The 19,606-nt window shown below is 42.7% G+C and overlaps 1 protein-coding gene across 2 annotated transcripts in view; it reads left to right on the top strand.

Moving 5' to 3' along the window:
* Positions 1 to 19,606, top strand: part of ass1 (argininosuccinate synthase 1) — a 155,335-nt gene that overhangs the window by 8,962 nt on the left and 126,767 nt on the right. For both annotated transcript variants that reach the window (XM_078550059.1, XM_078550058.1), the window contains exons 2-4: positions 948 to 1,060; positions 9,343 to 9,411; positions 11,319 to 11,507. In XM_078550059.1, coding sequence (XP_078406185.1) covers positions 953 to 1,060; positions 9,343 to 9,411; positions 11,319 to 11,507 — 366 coding nt within the window. In that variant the 5' untranslated portion in view covers positions 948 to 952. The remainder of the gene's footprint in view (positions 1 to 947; positions 1,061 to 9,342; positions 9,412 to 11,318; positions 11,508 to 19,606) is intronic.

Raw genomic sequence — 19,606 nt, 5'->3', positions numbered from 1 at the left:
GTCTAAATGGCAAAGGCAGAACTTTTCCCTTATGTATAGTTACCATGAATGTCATTTTGCTCACTTAATGTTCATTGACAAAGTTCTAAGTAAGTACTCTGTAAATCCCAAGGCAATTAACCAAGCTATTTATTTTGATAATTTGTGAATTGATTGGCATGAATGCTTTACTCACAAATACAGCTTTATTATTGAATCCTCATTATTGTCCTGTACAGGCAGCCTCCTCACTCACAGCAGCAGAACAACAATCAATTATAATAGAATAGTCATTTGATAGTACAGAACTTGAGTATTGCTTAACAAAGAGATGTGCCTAAGCTAAATTTCAAACAATGGTTCGCAGTTAACTGTCGGTCACCATCAGTGGTGCGTTCTCCATGGCAACACCACTTGCAAACCAATCAGCACTCTCAACACATACAGTATAAATTGTTGTTTTCCCCCTTTTATTGGTATTCTTGCAAGTGTCCTGATGAGTGCAAGACGAAAAGCTTAGGCGTGTCTCTTTTTCCAGCAATATATAGGAATATTAGATCATCTTGGTTATTCTGTCCCATATTTTAAAAACGTGTCTACTGATTTATATAGTTAACTGTCTATCTAGGAGGACAGGATTGAGTGAGCAAACTGATTAAACATACATTTTCAGAGGTTAAAGTGTCTTTGATTTGACTACATAATTCCATCTGGTTAATTAAATTCTTAAAACTAGTTTTCTTCATTTATATTTTTAATATTTTCTGTGAACAAAAAAAAATTCCGAGTATTTTCAAATTGTTCATTTGCATCTTTAAATGGAATAAAAATATCTTCTACCAAAATTTCTCCTTTAGTAACTTGTAAAAGGTTAAATAAGCAGAATATTTTTAGAATCTATTTTATGTAATTTCCTTTGCCAATTGTAACAACATCTAATGGCCTCGTGTTTTTTCTTCTTTTTAAAGATAAAATGTCTCAACCCAAAGGTACAGTTGTCCTAGCCTACAGTGGTGGATTGGACACCTCGTGCATTCTGGTTTGGCTAAAGGAACAAGGATATGAAGTTATTGCTTATCTGGTAAGAATTTATTTGAGTTAATTCTTTTCGTTAATGTGGGCTGTAATTTGCGTCCAAGATCAGCATTCTAAAATAGTGAACTGTCTGCTGTCGAATGAAAAATAAGCTATACTGTGTTGAGGCAATTGCAAAGTATTTTTACATCGACAGTGTGAGGGAGATGGTTGCAGCTGAATGCAAGGAACATGAATTATTGACCTACTTGTAGTAGATACAAAGTTCACTTATGGAAGTGGTCCTTGATGCTGAAAGTGGTATATCTAGATTTTAAAACCCCGAAGTGTAATGCCTTTGTTGTGGTGCGATCACGAGAGCCACAGGTCTTATTTTAAACGCCCAGAATGTAAGGCATTCAATGTGATGAGATCATGAGCCGCTGATCTTGTATTTGCCTGGTATTGGTCATCAAAAAACACCAAATCAATACTTAAATCTACTAATTGATTATTTTTGTCGCTCACGATGTTACTTTAGTTCTTTGCATTTCTACTTCAAGCTAATGCACACAGAATTGGGGTCAAAAATATTGGGTCAAAATGCTGGAACTCCTTCCCTAACAGTACTGTGGGTGTACCTACACCGCAGCAGTTCAAGAAGGCAGCTCGCCACCACCTTCTCAAGGGCAATTAGGGATGGGCAATAAATGTTGGCCTAGCCAATGAAAGCCACATCCCATAAATGAATATTTTTAAAATGCTGGAGCAGTGGAACTCACAGCATGCCTGGTTAGTTAGTATTTTTCTGGTTAGTTAGGCATTTGCCTTCAGCTCAAAAATGTTTTGCCCTGTAAGTTGCTGGAAGTGGGAGCTGATAATGGTACAACTATGGCAACAGGGCATCTAAAAAGACAGACGGAAAAATTTACATTCATAAATTTTGAGCAAATCATTAGCTGAAGGAATGAGACTACACACTTTTAATTGTTCAGTTTCTGTACAGCTCAAAATGAATGTCTGCAAATGATTATAATATTCATTGTTTGTATTGATGCACCTCGTGATACATGTTGTAAAAGTTGAGCCTGATTGTATTTTTGTGATGGTGATTTTGAAATGGTTTGGAATGTTCTTGAAGAAATTTTATGAATAAAGTATATTTTTGCAAAAAAGAAAAAAAAAAGTTTCTGGACCAAACTGATTTTTAAAAATTAATTCATGGCTCACTGGTATTGCTGGCAAGGCCAGTGTTTATTTTGCAACCCTAATTGCCCTTGAGGAGGTGCTGGTGAGCCACCTTGTCAACTGAATGGCTTGCTGGTCATTTCAGAGGACAGTTAAGAATCAAACACATTGATGGATGCCTGGAGCCACATCTAGGCCAGACCAGGTAAGGATGGCAGTTTTTTTTAAAAGGACATTAGTGAACCAAGTGGGTTTTTAGGACAATCTAGTAGTTACATGGGGTGAGATTTTACCAGCAACAGTGAAGTCCCATGCTGGAATGTAAAGCGGTTGCTGTAGCTGTACCGTTATCAGCTCCCACTTCCAGCAACTTACAGGGCAAAACATTTTTGAGTTGAAGGCTGCAGGAAAATGCCTAACTAACCAGAAAAAGACGAGCTAACCGGACATGCTGTGAGATGCACTGCTCCAGCAAATTCTGTGTGCATTAGCTTGTAAGGTAGAAATACAAAGAGCTAAAGTAACACCATGAGCCATAAGAATAATCAATTTGTAGATTTAACTATTGATACCAGGCAAATACAAGATCAGCGGCTCGTGATCTCATCACATCAAATGCCTTACGTTTTGGTGTAGCTGGGCGGTGGAGGGGAAGTGAGAAAGCAATACTGTTGGGGCCATGCAGTCAGTGAATGGCAGGTGGGAAGTGGTCAATTAAGAAAGGTGGGTGGGGCATCCACATTGCTGGCCCAAACAGAAGGCTGGCAGCCCTGCAGCCTCGGCAGCGCCACTGGGAGAGGTGGCTGCTGTTGAGGCAGAAAGGGAAACGAGAGGGTGCCTTTATTTTGAGCCGAGATTTGTTTTATTTTTCCAGGGCCAAGTAGCCAGGCCCCTGCAACTGGCCAGGGGGATGTGGGGAGGTTGGGGGTGGGGGGGGCGCGGTGTTCCTACAGTGGCAGAATTGGGGCCTGCTGGCGATCCCCTTTTTGGGCCATGGAGCCTTTGGCTCCAATGGCCTCCCAAGAAACTGTGCAGGGGCCTCTGACTTGCAGCTGATGACCTCCCTATACAGCAAGGTCCGTTCCACCACTGGGAAACTGCCAGCTGCCCAGGAAAATGGCCTCTAATTGTCTAAATTGGCTGCCCATCTCCAGTTGGTGTGCATTCAAGCCACTGCCATTCCCAGCACTGGGTCTTCATCAGGGAGCTGTGCTTATGTGCCTCCCTGGCATTTTACCCACCCCCTCCTCCTAACCCACTGCCAGTAAAGATGGGGTATTAATTAATAATTTGCAAAAAAGATTTTTTTATAAGTTAAACAATTGGCAGATAAATGGACCAACGTATTGTGAATGCCTGAACTGGATGCGATGGGACCTGTATAGTATTTTGGTGAAACTGTTTGGGCAATGGATCCCAAAACTCACCCTTAATGTTGTAATTGCACAATGCAATTTTACAGCCTGGATTTAAAGTTAAATATTTTAAAGGTTCTTTTCCTTCCTTATAGATATCCTGTATGGGTTAAAAACCCATCATCCAGCTAGGGAGGAAGATTACTACACTGGTTTTTTTAAAAAAATCTCTGGAGTTTTGCACTAGTACCAACATCAGCACTGTTATAGCATAACAGCCTGACCCACAAACCAATGGGCAACAGCTATTCTCATTTTGTTCACTTCTCCACTTATATGAATGTTCTAACTTTTGTGCTTCTAGTAAGCAGTTTTTCTACTTTGGAATCTGTTGATGCCTTAGATAAGAAACCCTATTAAACATTTCCAGAAAAATCTTGTGGAGAGCTCTTGAATGAAATTCCTGTTCAAGCTGATGCTTCCATAGAGAACTAGAATTAGAACTGGAAAATAGTTAGATTTGGCTGATACCCTTTCTGCAATATTATCTGCTGTGGAAGGATTTGCCTTTATATCAATACCTACTGAAGACTGAACATTGTCTCTCCCCTGCCCCCATTGCTTTTTTTTGGACCAAACTTTGGTTCAGTTTTGGCCTCAAAAGTTGTTGGCCTTGACTGCTCTTTTTTAGTTGATTGTGTATGAAGTCCTTAATGCGTCTTGCAGACCCCTTCAGCCTTTTGAAGTTTTCTCTACTTGATACAAATCTTGTTGAGCAAAGAGTTCATCATAGAGCTGTGGAAAGATTCTAACATTATTTGATATCATAAAACATTGTAGTTTCAAAGATCATCCTTAAATTTGTTTATCCCACAAATTTTTCTTATAAAGAATTTGGGTTGCAGAAGGCCTTCTCATTTAATAAATGTTGTATGGGGTCCCCAATGTATTTATTTGCATTTTTTTATTCATTCATGGGATGGGGGCATCGCTGGCTAAGCTAGCATTTATTGCCCATCCCTAATTGCCCTTGAGAACTGAGAGGCTTGCTAGGCCATTTCAGAGGGCATTTAAGAGTCAGCCATATTACTGTGGGTCTGGAGTCACAGGTAGGCCAGACTGGGTAAAGACGGCATATTTCTTTCCCTAAAGGACATTAGTGAACCAGATTTTTTTTTATGAAGGTAGGAAAGCAAAAAACTTAAAACTATTAAATTTAAAAGAACATGCTAAGATTCGGGTGTACTTAGTGCGGATTAAGGCAGCTTGACAGTGAAATCATGCTGTCAGAACCACTCCAGTTGGAAATAGCTGTACAGTATGCAGAATATGATACAAATGGATATTTATAATAAGTAAAGATTTAGGCTCTGTTATCTGTGGCTTCCTTTTTTATCCTTTGGTAGACCAAGGATTGGTTAGTCTACTCCCTAGCATTCTATTCACTAGCTTTTTTTGCATATCTATAACATTAATATACAAGCACTTCAAGGAGATAAAATATGATTCTTTTGAATTAATATTGGCTAAGTATAACACATTACCATGTATGTATAGAGATGCCCTCCTTACTCACGCAAGCCATCAGCGTCCGTACTTTTTGCTATTAATAGCCTCAATCAGTATTTTTAATACATTTGTAAAATAAGTTCCACTGGCCTGAGGAACAATTCTGTTGAAATCCTTGTTTGATCATTCCTTTGAGAGAAAATTTAAAAGTTATATTCTTGATAAAAGTCTTACTCCAGGAATACTCCCAGTTTAATGCACCCTTCTCTGTTTTTGATTCTTCTTCACTTTGCATGCACTTGAGGAATAGAGGCCCACTGATACCATCTTAAGTCAAGCTTAGCAGGAGTGATTTAAATTCATGAGTGGGAATGCAGCCTAGTGAGTAGCTGGCCTGACCAAGTGTGGCAGTGGGGAGATACAAGATATTTTAACAGCCAGGCCAATGTTGGTTAATGTCCTGAGTTTGCAGCTGCCTGATCATTAAAATTGGTTGACAGCAAGTTACTGCTGGTGACCAGAAGGCAAGGTTCCTGGCACTAGTGTAAGTCTTCAGGAGGGGGCCTAACCAGGATTGTAGTCGAGTGAGTGGAAACCCAGAGTAGTGAAAGTCCAATGTTTCCGTCTGAGCAGCAGAGGGACACTTCAGTTTCACCTATGCCCCAACAATATCTAAAAAAAATCAATTGTCTATCTCTCTGACCCCGGGTCTATTTCTTAATAGCTTTGGTTTGTCTGGAAAACTACTACTGGTTGCACTGTTAGCTTCAATGATGCAATTGGTGCTGATCTACATATTTAAAGAAGGACTGAGATTTTTTGCCACCTGTAATTTAAAATTGCAGTTGACCAGATGGCAGTAGGAATCCAACAGGTAAGCCCCCTGCTCCACTTTAACTGGCTCCCCCCACCAGGTTTATGCTGAGGGAAGGGGGGTTTAAATTAACCCAGAATGGTAGGTTGAAGGTGCGGCTTGGTGTCCAATTTGACTGCACCCTATTTCAATTCCGGTCCTTCAGAATTAATAGTTATTTTTTGCGATACTGAGGGAATGCTGCAATGTTCGAAATGCCATCTTTCAGATGAAACATTAAACTGATACCCAGTCTGCCTGTTCAAGTGGTTACAAAGGTCCTCTGACAGTATTTTTTAAAAAGGCAGGAAGTTCTCATTGTTGACATTGTTGCTGCGCTTTTGTTCCTTTCACTTATTAAAGTGGAGTGGGCAAGGTATCATCCCTGGGGGACAAAAAACTGTAAATAGCAACTTTTAGTAAGTTTTTATGATATCTCTCCTACCAATATGTCAATTTTTCTGCTTCTTCGTTGATTCTTGGAAAAAGATACAGGTGATGGCAAGATTCTGGTACAAGATAAAATGTATAGGATTTGTCAGAAGAAACCATTGAATAGCTACAAGCTAACAAAGTATACAGGATATATCCCCTAAGTTTTTGTGGGAATTGACGTTGTGTGAGTTTTGTACTTTAGACCTTCTGTCTATTTACAGTTATGTTTTAAAATGCATGTGGCAGTCACTGAAACATCAATACAAAGCATTTTTCAGGCAGAGATAGTTACATCTGTTAGTGGAACGATCTGATTGATTGTAATCAGAAAGGTGTTGCTGAGGAAGATTCTGCCAACTAGTTTCCTCTGCATGCTCTTTGAAGCCAATACGTTATGAGCAAGTTTTCCGAAAGCTTCTTGAAACCACAGTGCCGCCTAGTGTACAATTACCTTCAGCAGGTTCAATAATCCATTGGCTGAACACAGGCTTTCTATCAGTCTTAGAAGATGTTAATTCAACATTCGAAACAGGCTTTTCATTTTCTTCATTTAAATAAATTTCAGGCTTTTTTTAAAAAAAAAGTGCTGGATGCAGAAATTGCAAATATATGTTCGCAGCATTCTTGCAGAGGAGAAAACATTTGTGAGCCTATAAAGTGCTAAATTTAATGACTTCATAGGTGCAGATGGCGCATTGTGGGGATTGGGGGTAGCGCTTTGCCTATTTGCTAATTTATTCTCTTAACTGCAGACAGCTTGTGGATGAATGAAACCAGGAGAGGGGAGAGAATTTGGAGGGGGAAGTGAAATTCTCTAAAATCACTTTAATTAATTCACCAGCCAATTAATTACTTCTGAAGTTTCTCTGTTTCTGCTCTCTCACACACGTGCACTCTTTTCCACCTGCCTACCCCAAACAAAGTCACTGATGCCAAAGGAGGAGGCCTGAGAATGTGCTGGGAGTGCCTGCCTCTACATTCTCAAAGGGAGTTTGAGGCTGGAAACTCGAGTGAGATGAGGCATTCTGCTTTCTTAATGGGTGGAAACAGACCCTATGTGGAGTAGGAGGAAAGGATGTTGCCTGAACGCCCAAAAATCAGGGTGGGGTAAAGGTTATTTTTAAAGCTGCTCTCTAATGCTGTTCCCAACCCCAGTCAGCTGCCTGCCATTGGTGATTCTAACAGCTTTAGCAGTGGGTTGACTGAGACACCCCCCTGTGCCTGCCCCTGGAATACCCTCCTGCTGGACCCACAAACTTTGGAACAGCAACGGCCATAATCCTGATGTCACTGTCGCAATAGCATTCCAGATTTTCTGGGCCTCTGATTCCAAAACTGCCCCCATCTCTGACCTTTGCAGCTCTGGAGGTGGCAATTACTGCACAGTTGCACATCCGTGTTAGTGGTTACCAGTCCAAAATCATTACAGTCACTTGTGAGCTAAGTTGTTTTGCCACAGGTGACGATGACAGTGGCTGGAAATTTGCCTGCCCACCCTGGAGTGGGCTGCCATGGTGAGGGGGGAGCATAAAATTGGGTGCTATGAGAGGGGCACCATGTCCTTTGCCTATCAACCTCTGGTAGTATTTCACCGTCGAGTGGGAGATGGGGGCTGCCAATGTCATGTGGTGAGGTGACCAATTAAATCCTGGCTGCCTTGTTGCGGGCCGAGGGTGAGTTCCTTCAAAATAGTCCCTTCAATGACCCGTGTTCTAAGCTACTATCCAGAATCTCCAGTGTTTCAAACAGTGTTCCAGTGAAACATGAAACTGCTGTATTCCTCTTCAATGGCAAATGAACATTATTTTCAAACTTAAAGCATCTTGTATCTCCTAGTGTGATACCAGATTCAAATATTGGACTGGATTTAATGCAGCTAGTCATGATGGCCGGGCCACTTAATTGCAGGAGAGGCCCCGCATCAGTTGAATCAGAGGGTTGTGGGTTCATGTCCCACTCCCGGAAACCAAGAACTGTGATTGTACTGGAAAGAGTTGCAATCTGTGACTGTTGATAACTCGAAAGAGTTACCCTGGCAGCAGCAAAACCTCCCCCAATTAAGTCAAAGGGAAGAAGCAGCTGACATGGGATTCCTGGCTGCTGGTAGTGGCTGTCAGTTAGACTCATTAATGAGCCAATTAACACCCATTATCCCTGATCCCACCACAATTAGGTGGTGGCTCAGGATTTAAATGGGAAGTGCACGGCTTTCCCACGCCTCCCAAAGATTGCCCAGCAAACCCTGTTGGGTTGGCCAGCAGCATTCCAACAGGGTCCTTCAGGGACCCTGCTTCAGGAAGGGGCGAGGCTGCTGAAAATCACCCCCTTGCCTTTCCCTCCAAACCCCTGCCTCCATCCCGCGACCCGCATCTTGCCCTCATTCACCTGTGGCCTGGGTCCCTTGTTGATCCTAGGCCTCTGATGGGTGCATTGCTGGCAGCGACCACTGCTCCCCCAGTGGTGATGAGCAATGAAGAGCTGCCAGTTGCTGTTGGGGCCTGAATCCCAGGGAAGGACCTATGGTGGCCCTTAAGTACCATTGAGGCTCCCCCATGGAACTGGGAGTTCTTTTCAGTGGTGAGACCCCAGTTGGCCCAAATAAATCTAGCCCCTTGTTTTCTTTACTATATTTGGTACATTTGTGTTTAGTTGCACATGTATTTTATAACTTTTGCATTTTGGGAGGTGGGTGTAGAATAAAAAGGCTCAGGGGTGTTAATTTCAAGTTTAAAGCTGAAAGCAGGAAAGAGGCAGGCTGCAGGTTAGGATAGTTAAGGCCAAGCTATTGGACTTATAATAAACTGTTAAAAGCAGGAATGAAAGATGGTAGGATTGATATTCCTAAAGGATGAGTTTGAATAGGCCAAAGGTTCAAATCTTATGATTTGAGTGGTCTCTTTATATGTCCCACTACCAGAAACAGCTTTCATTAACTTTCTGATCTCTAGAGTGTCTGGATTAAAAATCTGAGTAAATATAGTGATTTGTTCTCTTTCTCGTCACAAATAGGCTAACGTAGGACAGGATGAAGATTTTGCAGCTGCTCGAGAGAAGGCGTTAACTCTTGGAGCCAAAAAGGTAAAGTAACTCTACGTTGATTTTTTTAAATGCATTCATTGGAGGCAGTGTTGCTGGCAAAGCCAAGATTTATTGCCCAGTCCTAAATGCCCCTGAGAAGGTGGTGGTGAGTCACCTTCTTGAATACAACTGAATGACTTCCTCGGCCATTTTGGAGGGTACTTAAGAGCCGTTCACATTGCTGTGGACCTGCATCTCACGAAGAACTGAATGTATTAGGATGGCAGATTTCCTTCCCTAAAGGACGGCAATTTACAACAATCCGATAGTTTCACGGTCATCATTACTGATACTAGCTTTTTAGTGCAGATTTGTTTTATTAACTGAATTTAAATTTCCCAGCTGCCATGGTGGGATTTAAACTCATGTGCCTGGATCATTATTCCAGGCCTCAGGATTACTACTCTAGTAATATAACCAGTATACTAGCATAACCTTACTTAAGCAATCCAAAATAGTTCAATAGAATGACTTTGGCAGCAGTAAATTGGTAGTTCAAGTACGTTGCACGGTGGAGTGGTAGAATAGGGGGTTTGTTTCCACATTAAGAATTTAGGAATTAGGGCAGGGGAAGGCTATACAACTCTTTGAGCCTGCTCAGGAATTCAGTATCATACCTGATCTTCTACATCAATCTCACTGTACTGCCCTATCCCCAAATTCTTTCAGTCACTTTGTGTCCAAAATTTGAACAATCTCATTCTTGAATATACCCAAAGCCCTCTGGGGTAGAGAATTCCAAAGATTCACAACCCTGAGTTAAGAAATTTCTCCTCATCTTAGTCCTAAATGGCTGACCCCTTCTCCTGAGCCTATAACCCTTAGTTCTAGGCTCTCTAGCCAGGTGAAACAGCCTCTCAACATCTACCCTGTCAAACCCTCTCAGAATGCTCTATTTTTCAATGAAATCACCTGTCATCCTTCAAAAATCAAAGACTATAGGCCCATTCTACTCACTCAATCCTCATATAACAGCCCTCTTATCCCAGGGTTAAATCTAGTGAACTTTTTTTCTTGGGTAAAGGGACCAAAACTGTAATTCCAAATGCTCCGTTTATCAATCTTTTGTTCTATTGTAATATATGCTGTGTGGCAGTTGATGCTTCCCTGGAAGGAGGCCATCATTTTGGGAAACTTGTTTCCATTCCCAGCAGTCAGATTCATAATTATGATACTTTCCCGTGTGATCCAAGAATGGTTAAAGGAAGAAAATCTATTCTAACAAGCAAAAAAAATGCTCCATCACTGTCAATTCATGGGCTAGATTTTCAATTCTGAGTCAGGAACCTGGCCACCGGTTCAGTTCCAGGTCCTGATGCTCCCTGGTGTGTTTCGTACACTTTATAAGGGCCAGACCAGTTAATGGCAGGGCGCAGGCTAACCATCTAATCAGGGACAGTGGGTGAGCTCCCGACACTGAAAGGCCAATGGGAAGCCCTGCAATACTCAGTGATTGATAGCTTCACTGGCTGAGGTGGGAGCTGCTGACCTGAGCATAGGGGAGAGAGAGGGCAAAGGCCAGGTAAGTTTATGCTTAATTTTTAAAAAGATACTGCTGCCTTGTCATGATCTTGGAGGGGCAACTCCTCTAGGAGATCACTAGCGGCCGCAGCTGTGGTGCAGCAGCCTTTATAGGTCCAGAGAGAAGGATTCCTCCCATGATTCATTAGACCAACGTGGACCGTCCTCATTGTCGACCAGAAATCCTGTCGACACAGGAACTGGGCTTTAATACCTGGCAACAGCCAATTGTTCCAGGGAGAGGGAATTGCTTTGAGTTTCTTATTCATGTTTAACTCAAGAGATATTAACAGAAATTGGGGAGCAAGTTGTCTGCCTGTCTTCTCTTTTACGCTTTTTAAAAAACCTTTCAAAACAAAAATGTGTCCTTTATGCTTTGGTTGCAGGTTTTTATTGAAGATTTGCGAAAGGAGTTTGTAGAAGAGTTTATCTGGCCGTGGGTGCAGTCAAATGCTGTTTATGAGGACAGATACTTCCTTGGAACATCACTGGCTAGACCTTGCATTGCTAGAGGTCAGGTCAAGATCGCAAAACAGGAAAAAGCTCAATTTGTGTCCCATGGAGCCACAGGAAAGGTAGGTTGATGGCAACTCGCTTTAAAAGGTGTTATTCTTCTCTTTCCCCAGCAGAAGTAATGCATCCCTCTCTACTTCAACCTGCATTAGCATCAGATGGCTCAAAATACTTGTATTTAGTTTTTCTATTTCTATAAACTGCTTTCATGAAGATATTTAAATCAGAATTCACATGTCCCATGCAATAGGCCATTTGGGAACACCATATCCAGAAATTCTACCTCCTCCTGAAAGTTCCTATGTAGGTATTCCTGACGTGCTAGTTTCACAAAGTCTTTGCCAGAATAAAAGAAATCCTGAATAGAATCAAAGCCATAGTACTCACGAGCAAGTTCCAACAGGGGCTCCAGAGCTCGCAATAAGAGGGTGTACCGCATGTCTTCAAAATGAAATGTCTCTTGGAGACAAACAGCGCTACCCTCACTGAGTTTATAGGCTTCCCGAGTGTCTGTCTTTGTCACTCTTATAATCAAATAATGCACATTTTCCAATAGTTTGTGCCACTCAAACCTTGGAATGGCCTGGAGGTCTCCCAATGTCACCAAGAAAGCCATACCCCCAACAACTTCTCGGTCCCTTTGATAAAGCGTGCGCTGTTTTTCATCGCAAAACAAGCAAAATAAAAAAAGAGGAGAAAAAACTCCACCCCCCCCCCCCCAAAAAAAACATTTTCCCCCCTCTTACTGATAAAAAGTTAATAAATTAGTTACAATCGCTCTGTTTTTAAGAAATGGCTATTTCTTTGCTTTGTTTTCGAATATATATTTGCCCCCAATCTGATCCACCTTCACAGAGAATTGCTTAAAGTGAGTGCTAGCTAACATCACTGGCCATACTGTGTTTGAAGCTACAACACAGTACTATTTGGATGCCAAAGAGCGAAAGCAGCTTGCGACAAACAGAGCTAAGCAATCCCACAGCTAACGGATCAAATCTAAGCTCTGCAGTGCTGCCACATCCAGTTGTGAATGGTGGCGGACAATTAAACCAATAACAGGAGAGGGAAGAGGCTTCACAACTACCCCCATCCTCAATGATGGGAGAACACAGCACAATAGTGGAAAAAACAAAGCTGAAGCATTGCAACCATCTTCAGCCAGAAGTGCTGGTTGTATGATCTATCTCTGCCTCCTCCTGAGGTCTCCAGCATCACAGATACCAGTCTTCAGCCAATTCGATTCACTCCACTTGATATTAAGAAGCGGCTGAAGGCACTGGTTACTGCAAAGGCTATGGGCTTTGACAACATTCTGGCTATAGTACTGAAGAAATGCGCCAGAACTAGCCACACCACTTGCCAAGCTGTTTCAGTAGCTATAATACTGACATCTACCCGGCAACGTGGAAAATTGCCCAGGTATGTCCTGTCCACAAAAAGCAGGACAAATCCAACTTGACCAATTACCGTCCCATCAATCTACTCTTGATCAAAGTGATGGAAGGGGTTGTCGACAGTGCTATCAAAGCGGCACTTACTCAGCAATAACCTGCTCACTGAAGCTCAATTTGGGTTCCGCCAGGGCCACTTAGCTCATGACCTTATTACATTCTTGGGCCAAACATGGACAAAAGAGCTGAACTCAAGAGGCGCTGACATTATGGGCCAAGTGGCCTCTTTCTGTGCCGTAAACATTCTGTGATTCTGGGTGAGATGAGAGTGATTACCTTTGACATTAAGGCAGTATTTGACCAGATGTGGCATCAAGGAGCCCTAGCAAAACTGAAGTCAATGCAAATAAGGGGGAAACTAGGAGTCATACCTAGCACAAAGGAAGATGGTAGTGGTTGTTGGAGGCCAAACATCTCAGTCCCTGGACATCGCTGCTGAAGTTCCTTAGGGTAGTGTCCTAGGCCCAACCGTTTTTAGTTGCTTCATCAATGAGGTCCCTCCATAAGATCAGAAGTAGGGATGTTCACCGCTGATGGTCAATGTTCAACATTACTCGCGGCACCTCAGTTACTGAAGCAGTCCATGTCAAGATGCAGCAAGACCTGAACGATAGGCTTGGGCTGATGAGTGGTGTGAATGTTACCTGCCACTTAACTGCCAGCCAATGACCATCTTCAGCAAGAGAGAATCTAACCATCCCCCCCTTGACATTCAATGGCATTTCTAAATCTAAATCCTCCACTCTCAACATCCTGCGGGTTACCATTGACCAGAAACTGAACTGGACCAACCATATAAATACTGTGGCTACAAGAGCAGGTCAGAGGCTGGGAAATCTGCAGAGAATACTTCACCTCCTGACTCTCCAAAGCCTGTCCACCATACACAAGGCACAAGTCAGGAATGTGATGGAATACTCTCCCCTTGCCTGGATGAGTGCAGCTCCAACAACACTCAAGATGCTTGACACCATCCAGGACAAAGCAGCCTGCTTGATTGGCACCCCATCTACCACCTTCAACATTGACTTCCTCCACCATGGTGCCTAGTGGCAGCAGTGTGGACCATCTACAAGATGCACTGCTGAAACCTAGGCTTCTTCGACAGCACCTTCCAAACCTGTGACCTCTACCACCTAGAAGGACAAGGGCAGCAAATGCATGGGAAAGTCACCATCTGTAAGTTCCTCGCGAAGACACACACCATCCTGACTTGGAACTATATTACCATTCCTTCACTGTTGCTGGGTAAAAATCTTGGAACCCCCCCCCGTTCCTAACAGCATTGGTGGGTGTTCCTACAACACATGGACTGCAGCAGTTCAAGAAGTAAGCACACCATCACCTTCTCAAGGGCAATTAGGGATGGACAATAAATGTTGGCCCAGCATGTGGATGCCCACATCCCATGAATTTTTTTTAATATATGCAATCTGTAGACCAAATCCAATTGACAGTGAGAAGAGGATGAAAGATCCAATTTTGTGTGTATACTGGATAATGCTTTTTTTGTAACAACTCTCTGACTTTGTGTATGCAAAGACTGATGGGGCAGTAATTGGCCGGGTTGGATTTGTCCTGATTTTTGTGGACAAACATACCTGGGCAATTTTTCACATTACTGGTAGATGCGTGGTGGATATTTCCATTTTAAAACATACTCAACTTGTTTCTGTTGTAGAATATGCAGTATAGCTTTACTACTGAGTAGGCATGGAATTAGTGTTCTATTGAGGAGAAACTTTTAGCTGTCTCTCCACTTGGTGGCACTATGTGTCAAGTGTATTCTGCAATGCAAGGCTAACTAAGCAGCATTTTATCGCAACCTCAGATCACCACAACATTTTCAGCAGCCAATGGATTATTTTCTCAGGCAAAGTTACTGGTGCGATTTAAATCCTACCTATAAAGCGTAAACCTTGGGGGAGGAGGCAGTTAAAATGCACTGGGTGACTCTACAATTCCCCTCCTGTTTTGTGCTAATCCTGATTTTAACCTCCTTCTGAGTGACCAACAAAATCAAGAAGCTGGTGGGACAGTTCTTTAAGTTTGTATGTTGGGGCCCATTAATAACATTGGGGCCCTGACTGATTTTTTAACTCTGGCCTGAGTCAGAGAAGTTCTGCACTTTTACCACAAACTTGGCTATGAGAAGTGGACTAAATGCTAATTAAAGTGTGCTCCTCTGGGGTCTACGAGGAAAGTGCAGCCTCTGCTGCCCAGGCTCTGACCCCTCCCTGTGACTTAACCTTCTTGGCATTTAACCTTTCTTTGGTGCCAGCTGGTGCCCAAATTTCCACTTCTACCCCCTGGCCAAATTGCTGCATCCTGTTCATTGCAGGGAGGCAGCTAACTGGCAGCATGCAAATAAACTGACCAATTAAAATGCCTGTTGTATCAGAGAAAGAATTAGCGTGAGTTACTAACTCTCCCCCTCCCCTCACCACAACCAAACACCTACTTGATACACCTGAGATTAAAAACAGAGCCATTGTAATGCAGACTAACTCAGCAGTCAATTTGTATGTTGCAATATTGCATGAGTAATAAATGACCAGATGATTTGAATTTGGTTGTGTTAATTGAGGAAAGCGATGTTGGCCTTTTCTTCCTCCTATCCTCCTGGCCTGTCCCATCTTTTGCTCTCTACCAAGTGCCTCCCCTGTAACACAGATGGGGTCAAGAACCCAAGAGATTTTTTAAAAATTAATTCATGTGATGTGGGTTTTGCTGGCCAGGCCAGCATTTATTATCCATCCCTAGTTGCCCTTGAAAAGTTGGTGGTGAGCTGCCTTCTTGACCCGCTGCAGTCCATGTGATGTAGGTACACCCACAGTGCTATTAGGAAGGGAGTTCTGTCAGGTTTCGTTCCTAAATTGAGGGGTTAAAGCTCTGTGTTGCCACCATCATGCTATACTTGCATGTTCTGACATGCTCTTGCTTATATAGGTGTCATGCATCTTCTGGTATTCAGTATAGATTGGCACAAGACACTGATGCTTCTAAATTGAGCAAGACGTGGCAGTTCCCAAAGCATGGGTCACTCAGAGCAATGTGATGATAAACTTGCTGGCCTTTCGGTGACTCCTAGTGAATCCTGGCTGTGTGAGATTTACGTGTCAAAAGCTGGCACTGCTAGTATCAGACTAAGCCATATAGAAACAGATTTAAACAGAATCAGTGCCCCATATTTTAAACCATTCGAATAAATCAACACAAGTTGTGGAATGTTATAGTTAATAGATATAAAATAAATTAATGTGCTAGCATCTGATCAGAAGTGTTTTAATTAGGTTTCAGGGCGAATACTGTAGATAAATACTGCTATTAATGCACTCTCGGATATTGCTTCTCTGTGCAGTTCAGCTATCATGTCTAATCAAGGGATAAAGGCAAATATTGCCTGCTCTTCTAGTTTTTCTTCACTTTCTCTTTAGTACTTGCATTTTGCACATAGTGGTGAAGTAGACTTTTCCTCCTTCTACTCTGATGAGGTCTGACTGTTGAATGCTTTCTTGCCAACTAGGCACAATGAAATGTACCTGTTCGATGTATATTCCCAAATTGTCATTTTAGCAGGAGTTTTTCCCCACAGTAATTGTATTCAATTTATTTGATCGAAACTTTCAATACTAGCAAGTACGTCTGTCCTCTCTAAAGCATCTTCTAGTAATGAGATCAGAGTAGGCTGTCCTGAGGCTGCTCTGAATGGTTTTGATGTAAGGTGTTTCTCCATCTGTAGTGTTGATGCATTGTGGGGAGCAGATGGGCCTGTTTTGGGATTTACAGGGGAAGAAAAAAACAAATTGCCTCTGTAAGCTGCTGTTGTGATTCTACTAAAAACATATACAATGCTGAACAAGTTGGCTACAGATTAAAAACAAGAAAGTACAATGAAGCAAGTCTGATGGTGCCAATATTATTAACCATTCAGCATTAATGAACATGTTACAAATAAACTATTGAGCAGATGATGCTACCTAATTATCATGTGCTGTGCAGCAGGTGAGGCCAGCGAGTTGGCATTGCTTATTTCTTCCATCTGCCAAATACCTAGGCCCTGAAATTACACTGGACACTTGTGCATGGGTCCCGATGCTTGGTTCTGAAATTTCCCTCCCTCACTATGCCCATGGAGAACTTAATTGTTTAAAAATAAATAGGTGACCACCTCTGTTAAAATAGTGGAGTCAATCATTTCAATTTCTAAGCATTTTGCACACAAGTATTCCACAGTCTAAGTTAAGGTTGTCAACTGTGATTAAATGTATTCCTGGATGTTTCATCACATGATTTGTCCCCATACTTCAGCCATTAGTTGATCAACACATCTATCCTTGTGACGTACTGCCTTCCTATGCCAATTGGAAATCAAAAAGACTCATTACCCAATGAAGATGCTTGACAGTCAACCAAACAGCCTTCTTTCCCCCATAAAATAGCACGGGATGATGTCGGGTGAGCATCCCGGCGTTATCGCGCACTTGCACGATATTTTGCTTGGCGGGGGGGGGGCATGGGTGCCAGATTGGCACCCGCCATTAGTTAACAGTCCATTTAAGGCCCTTAACAGCCCAATTGACTGTGATTTTACCATGCCAGTGCAATTTTCTGCTCGTCACACGGGCAAAACCGGCAGGTGGCCAGCCGACATTTTCACGAGCCTCATTCAAGGGTGGGATTAAAAGTGTCAGCAGCATTGCCAGAGGGAGTAGTGAGCAGTTTTGAAGATAGTTTGCAGCTGGTTGCTTATTGGTACTTGGCAGCTTCATTTCTGTTCAGAGCTTCATTCTTAGCATTTCCAAGCCTCATTTCAGGACTCAGTCAAGTGCAAGGTACTTAATCCAGGCAGCCAGAGCTCACCCCCTTGGCCAGCTCCGGCATCATTGACAGTTGGCACTCAGACTCTAGCACCCCTGAGGTCCATGGGGGGACGGTCAGGCCTTAACACTTCTGCACACTGATCCATGCTAACACGGTACTCACCCTTCCTAAGCACAGCAGGTCATTGAAGCGCTTCCAGCACTGGACCCAAGTGCTCCGCACCACATCATGGCTGCTCACCCAGGCTGCCACCTCCTCCCATGCCCTCTTGGTGAGGTGCGTTGGCCTCCTCCCATCTCTGGGGACAAGGGTGTCCCTCCTGGCAGCCGCCTCCTCCATGAGGACAACGAGGCATTCATCCGAAAAGCAGGAGGCAGAGTGCCCACCTGATCAGATACGCTTGAACTAGATAGAAGAAACTGCAGAGGGGGTTCAGAACCATTGAATGGGTAATTGGAGAGGGTTAAAGCAAGAGCAACAAGGCAAGAGAAGGACACAGAAAACACCTGTATAGATGCTCTCAAGCTTGTAAACTAACAAATTCACAAGTTCCTTGAATGTATTAAAGTTGAAGCAGGAGGAGGCAGGGAAATTGGATTTGAGGAGGAAATTTGTTGTCGAAACAAGAATCCTTGGGTATCTGTACCATATAGGATGATCCTGGCTAGTTTAAGCAGATGAGACTGAAACATGGTAGTGTTTGATATTGCAAAGCTGATTCAGGTAGCTAGCTAAGCTAGTTATGTACTAGCTGCACTCAAGTTTGTATTCACAAAATTGGGGAAAAGAATTTGGAGACTGTACTAGAGAGATAATAACAATGGGAAACAGTGCTAATTTTGCTGTGGGGCCAGAGAATCAAAGATAGAGGTGAGAGAGAGTGAAGCAAGTTGGCAGTGGAAGAAGTGTCATGACGAGTTGGGGCTAAAGGTGAGGAATTTTGGAATTTAAAAATGTAATTATAAACAACCTGAGGGAGGGTTTCTTTTTTCTATGGGTGGTTGGTTGGTCAGTGTATTGGGATTTTAGGAGAGCAGGGTGAGAAGTAGAAATGGCCTTTTTGAAAATTGAGCGAGTAGGTGCAGAGGGGTCATGAATGATGGACTGGTTGTGGATATGGGTGGGTGAGTCAATTTTAGAGAGTGAGATGGAGAATGCAGGAGGGTGGAGGCAAATTTAATCAAAATGAATGTTGAATGAGGATGAGGAGTCACTTAGTGCATGGGCTCAGGGAAGAAAAGGGAGGACATTATGAGAAGAAATTGGCATGCTACTGGTGAGGCTGGGGGTGGGGGAGGTTAAGTGACAAGGATTTTAAATAAGCGGAATGGATAAGGTGTTTAAAGAAGGAGCCGGGGGCAGGGGGGTCTGGGGAGGCCAAGGTGACTTGGAGATGAGTACACTGCTACCCTTATAGCAGTTTGGTTGCGAATGTGGTAAAAAATATAGCCATTTTGGGGACTTTCTGTAATAAGGAAGTTGTCATCTGTGAGTCCTGTTTTGGCCGATGCAAGGTATCCTGTAGATGGTCATCTACACTAAGGTCATAGTTTGAAAAGGCCTTGTTTATGTATGAGTGGACATTCTGGAAGGAAATGAGGGGAGTGATTGCAAGTTCAGAGCAGACCAGTAACAAATCATAGCGGAATGTAGCACGTTGGGGAAATGGTACCTTAGAGGTAATATCACTGGATTAGTAATCCAGAGGTCTAGGCTAATACTCTGGGGACATGGATTCAAATCTCGCCACAGCAGCTGGTGGAATTAATATTCAATTAACAAATCTGGATTATAAAACTAGTCTCAGTAATGATGACCATGACCACTATAATCAATTGTTGTAAAAACCCATCTGGTTCACTAATATCCTTTAGGGCAGGAAACCT

This window comes from Cetorhinus maximus, chromosome 10, assembly GCF_964194155.1.
Source record: "Cetorhinus maximus chromosome 10, sCetMax3.hap1.1, whole genome shotgun sequence".
Taxonomy (NCBI): domain Eukaryota; kingdom Metazoa; phylum Chordata; class Chondrichthyes; order Lamniformes; family Cetorhinidae; genus Cetorhinus; species Cetorhinus maximus.
This window is presented reverse-complemented; position numbering and strand designations above follow the sequence as displayed.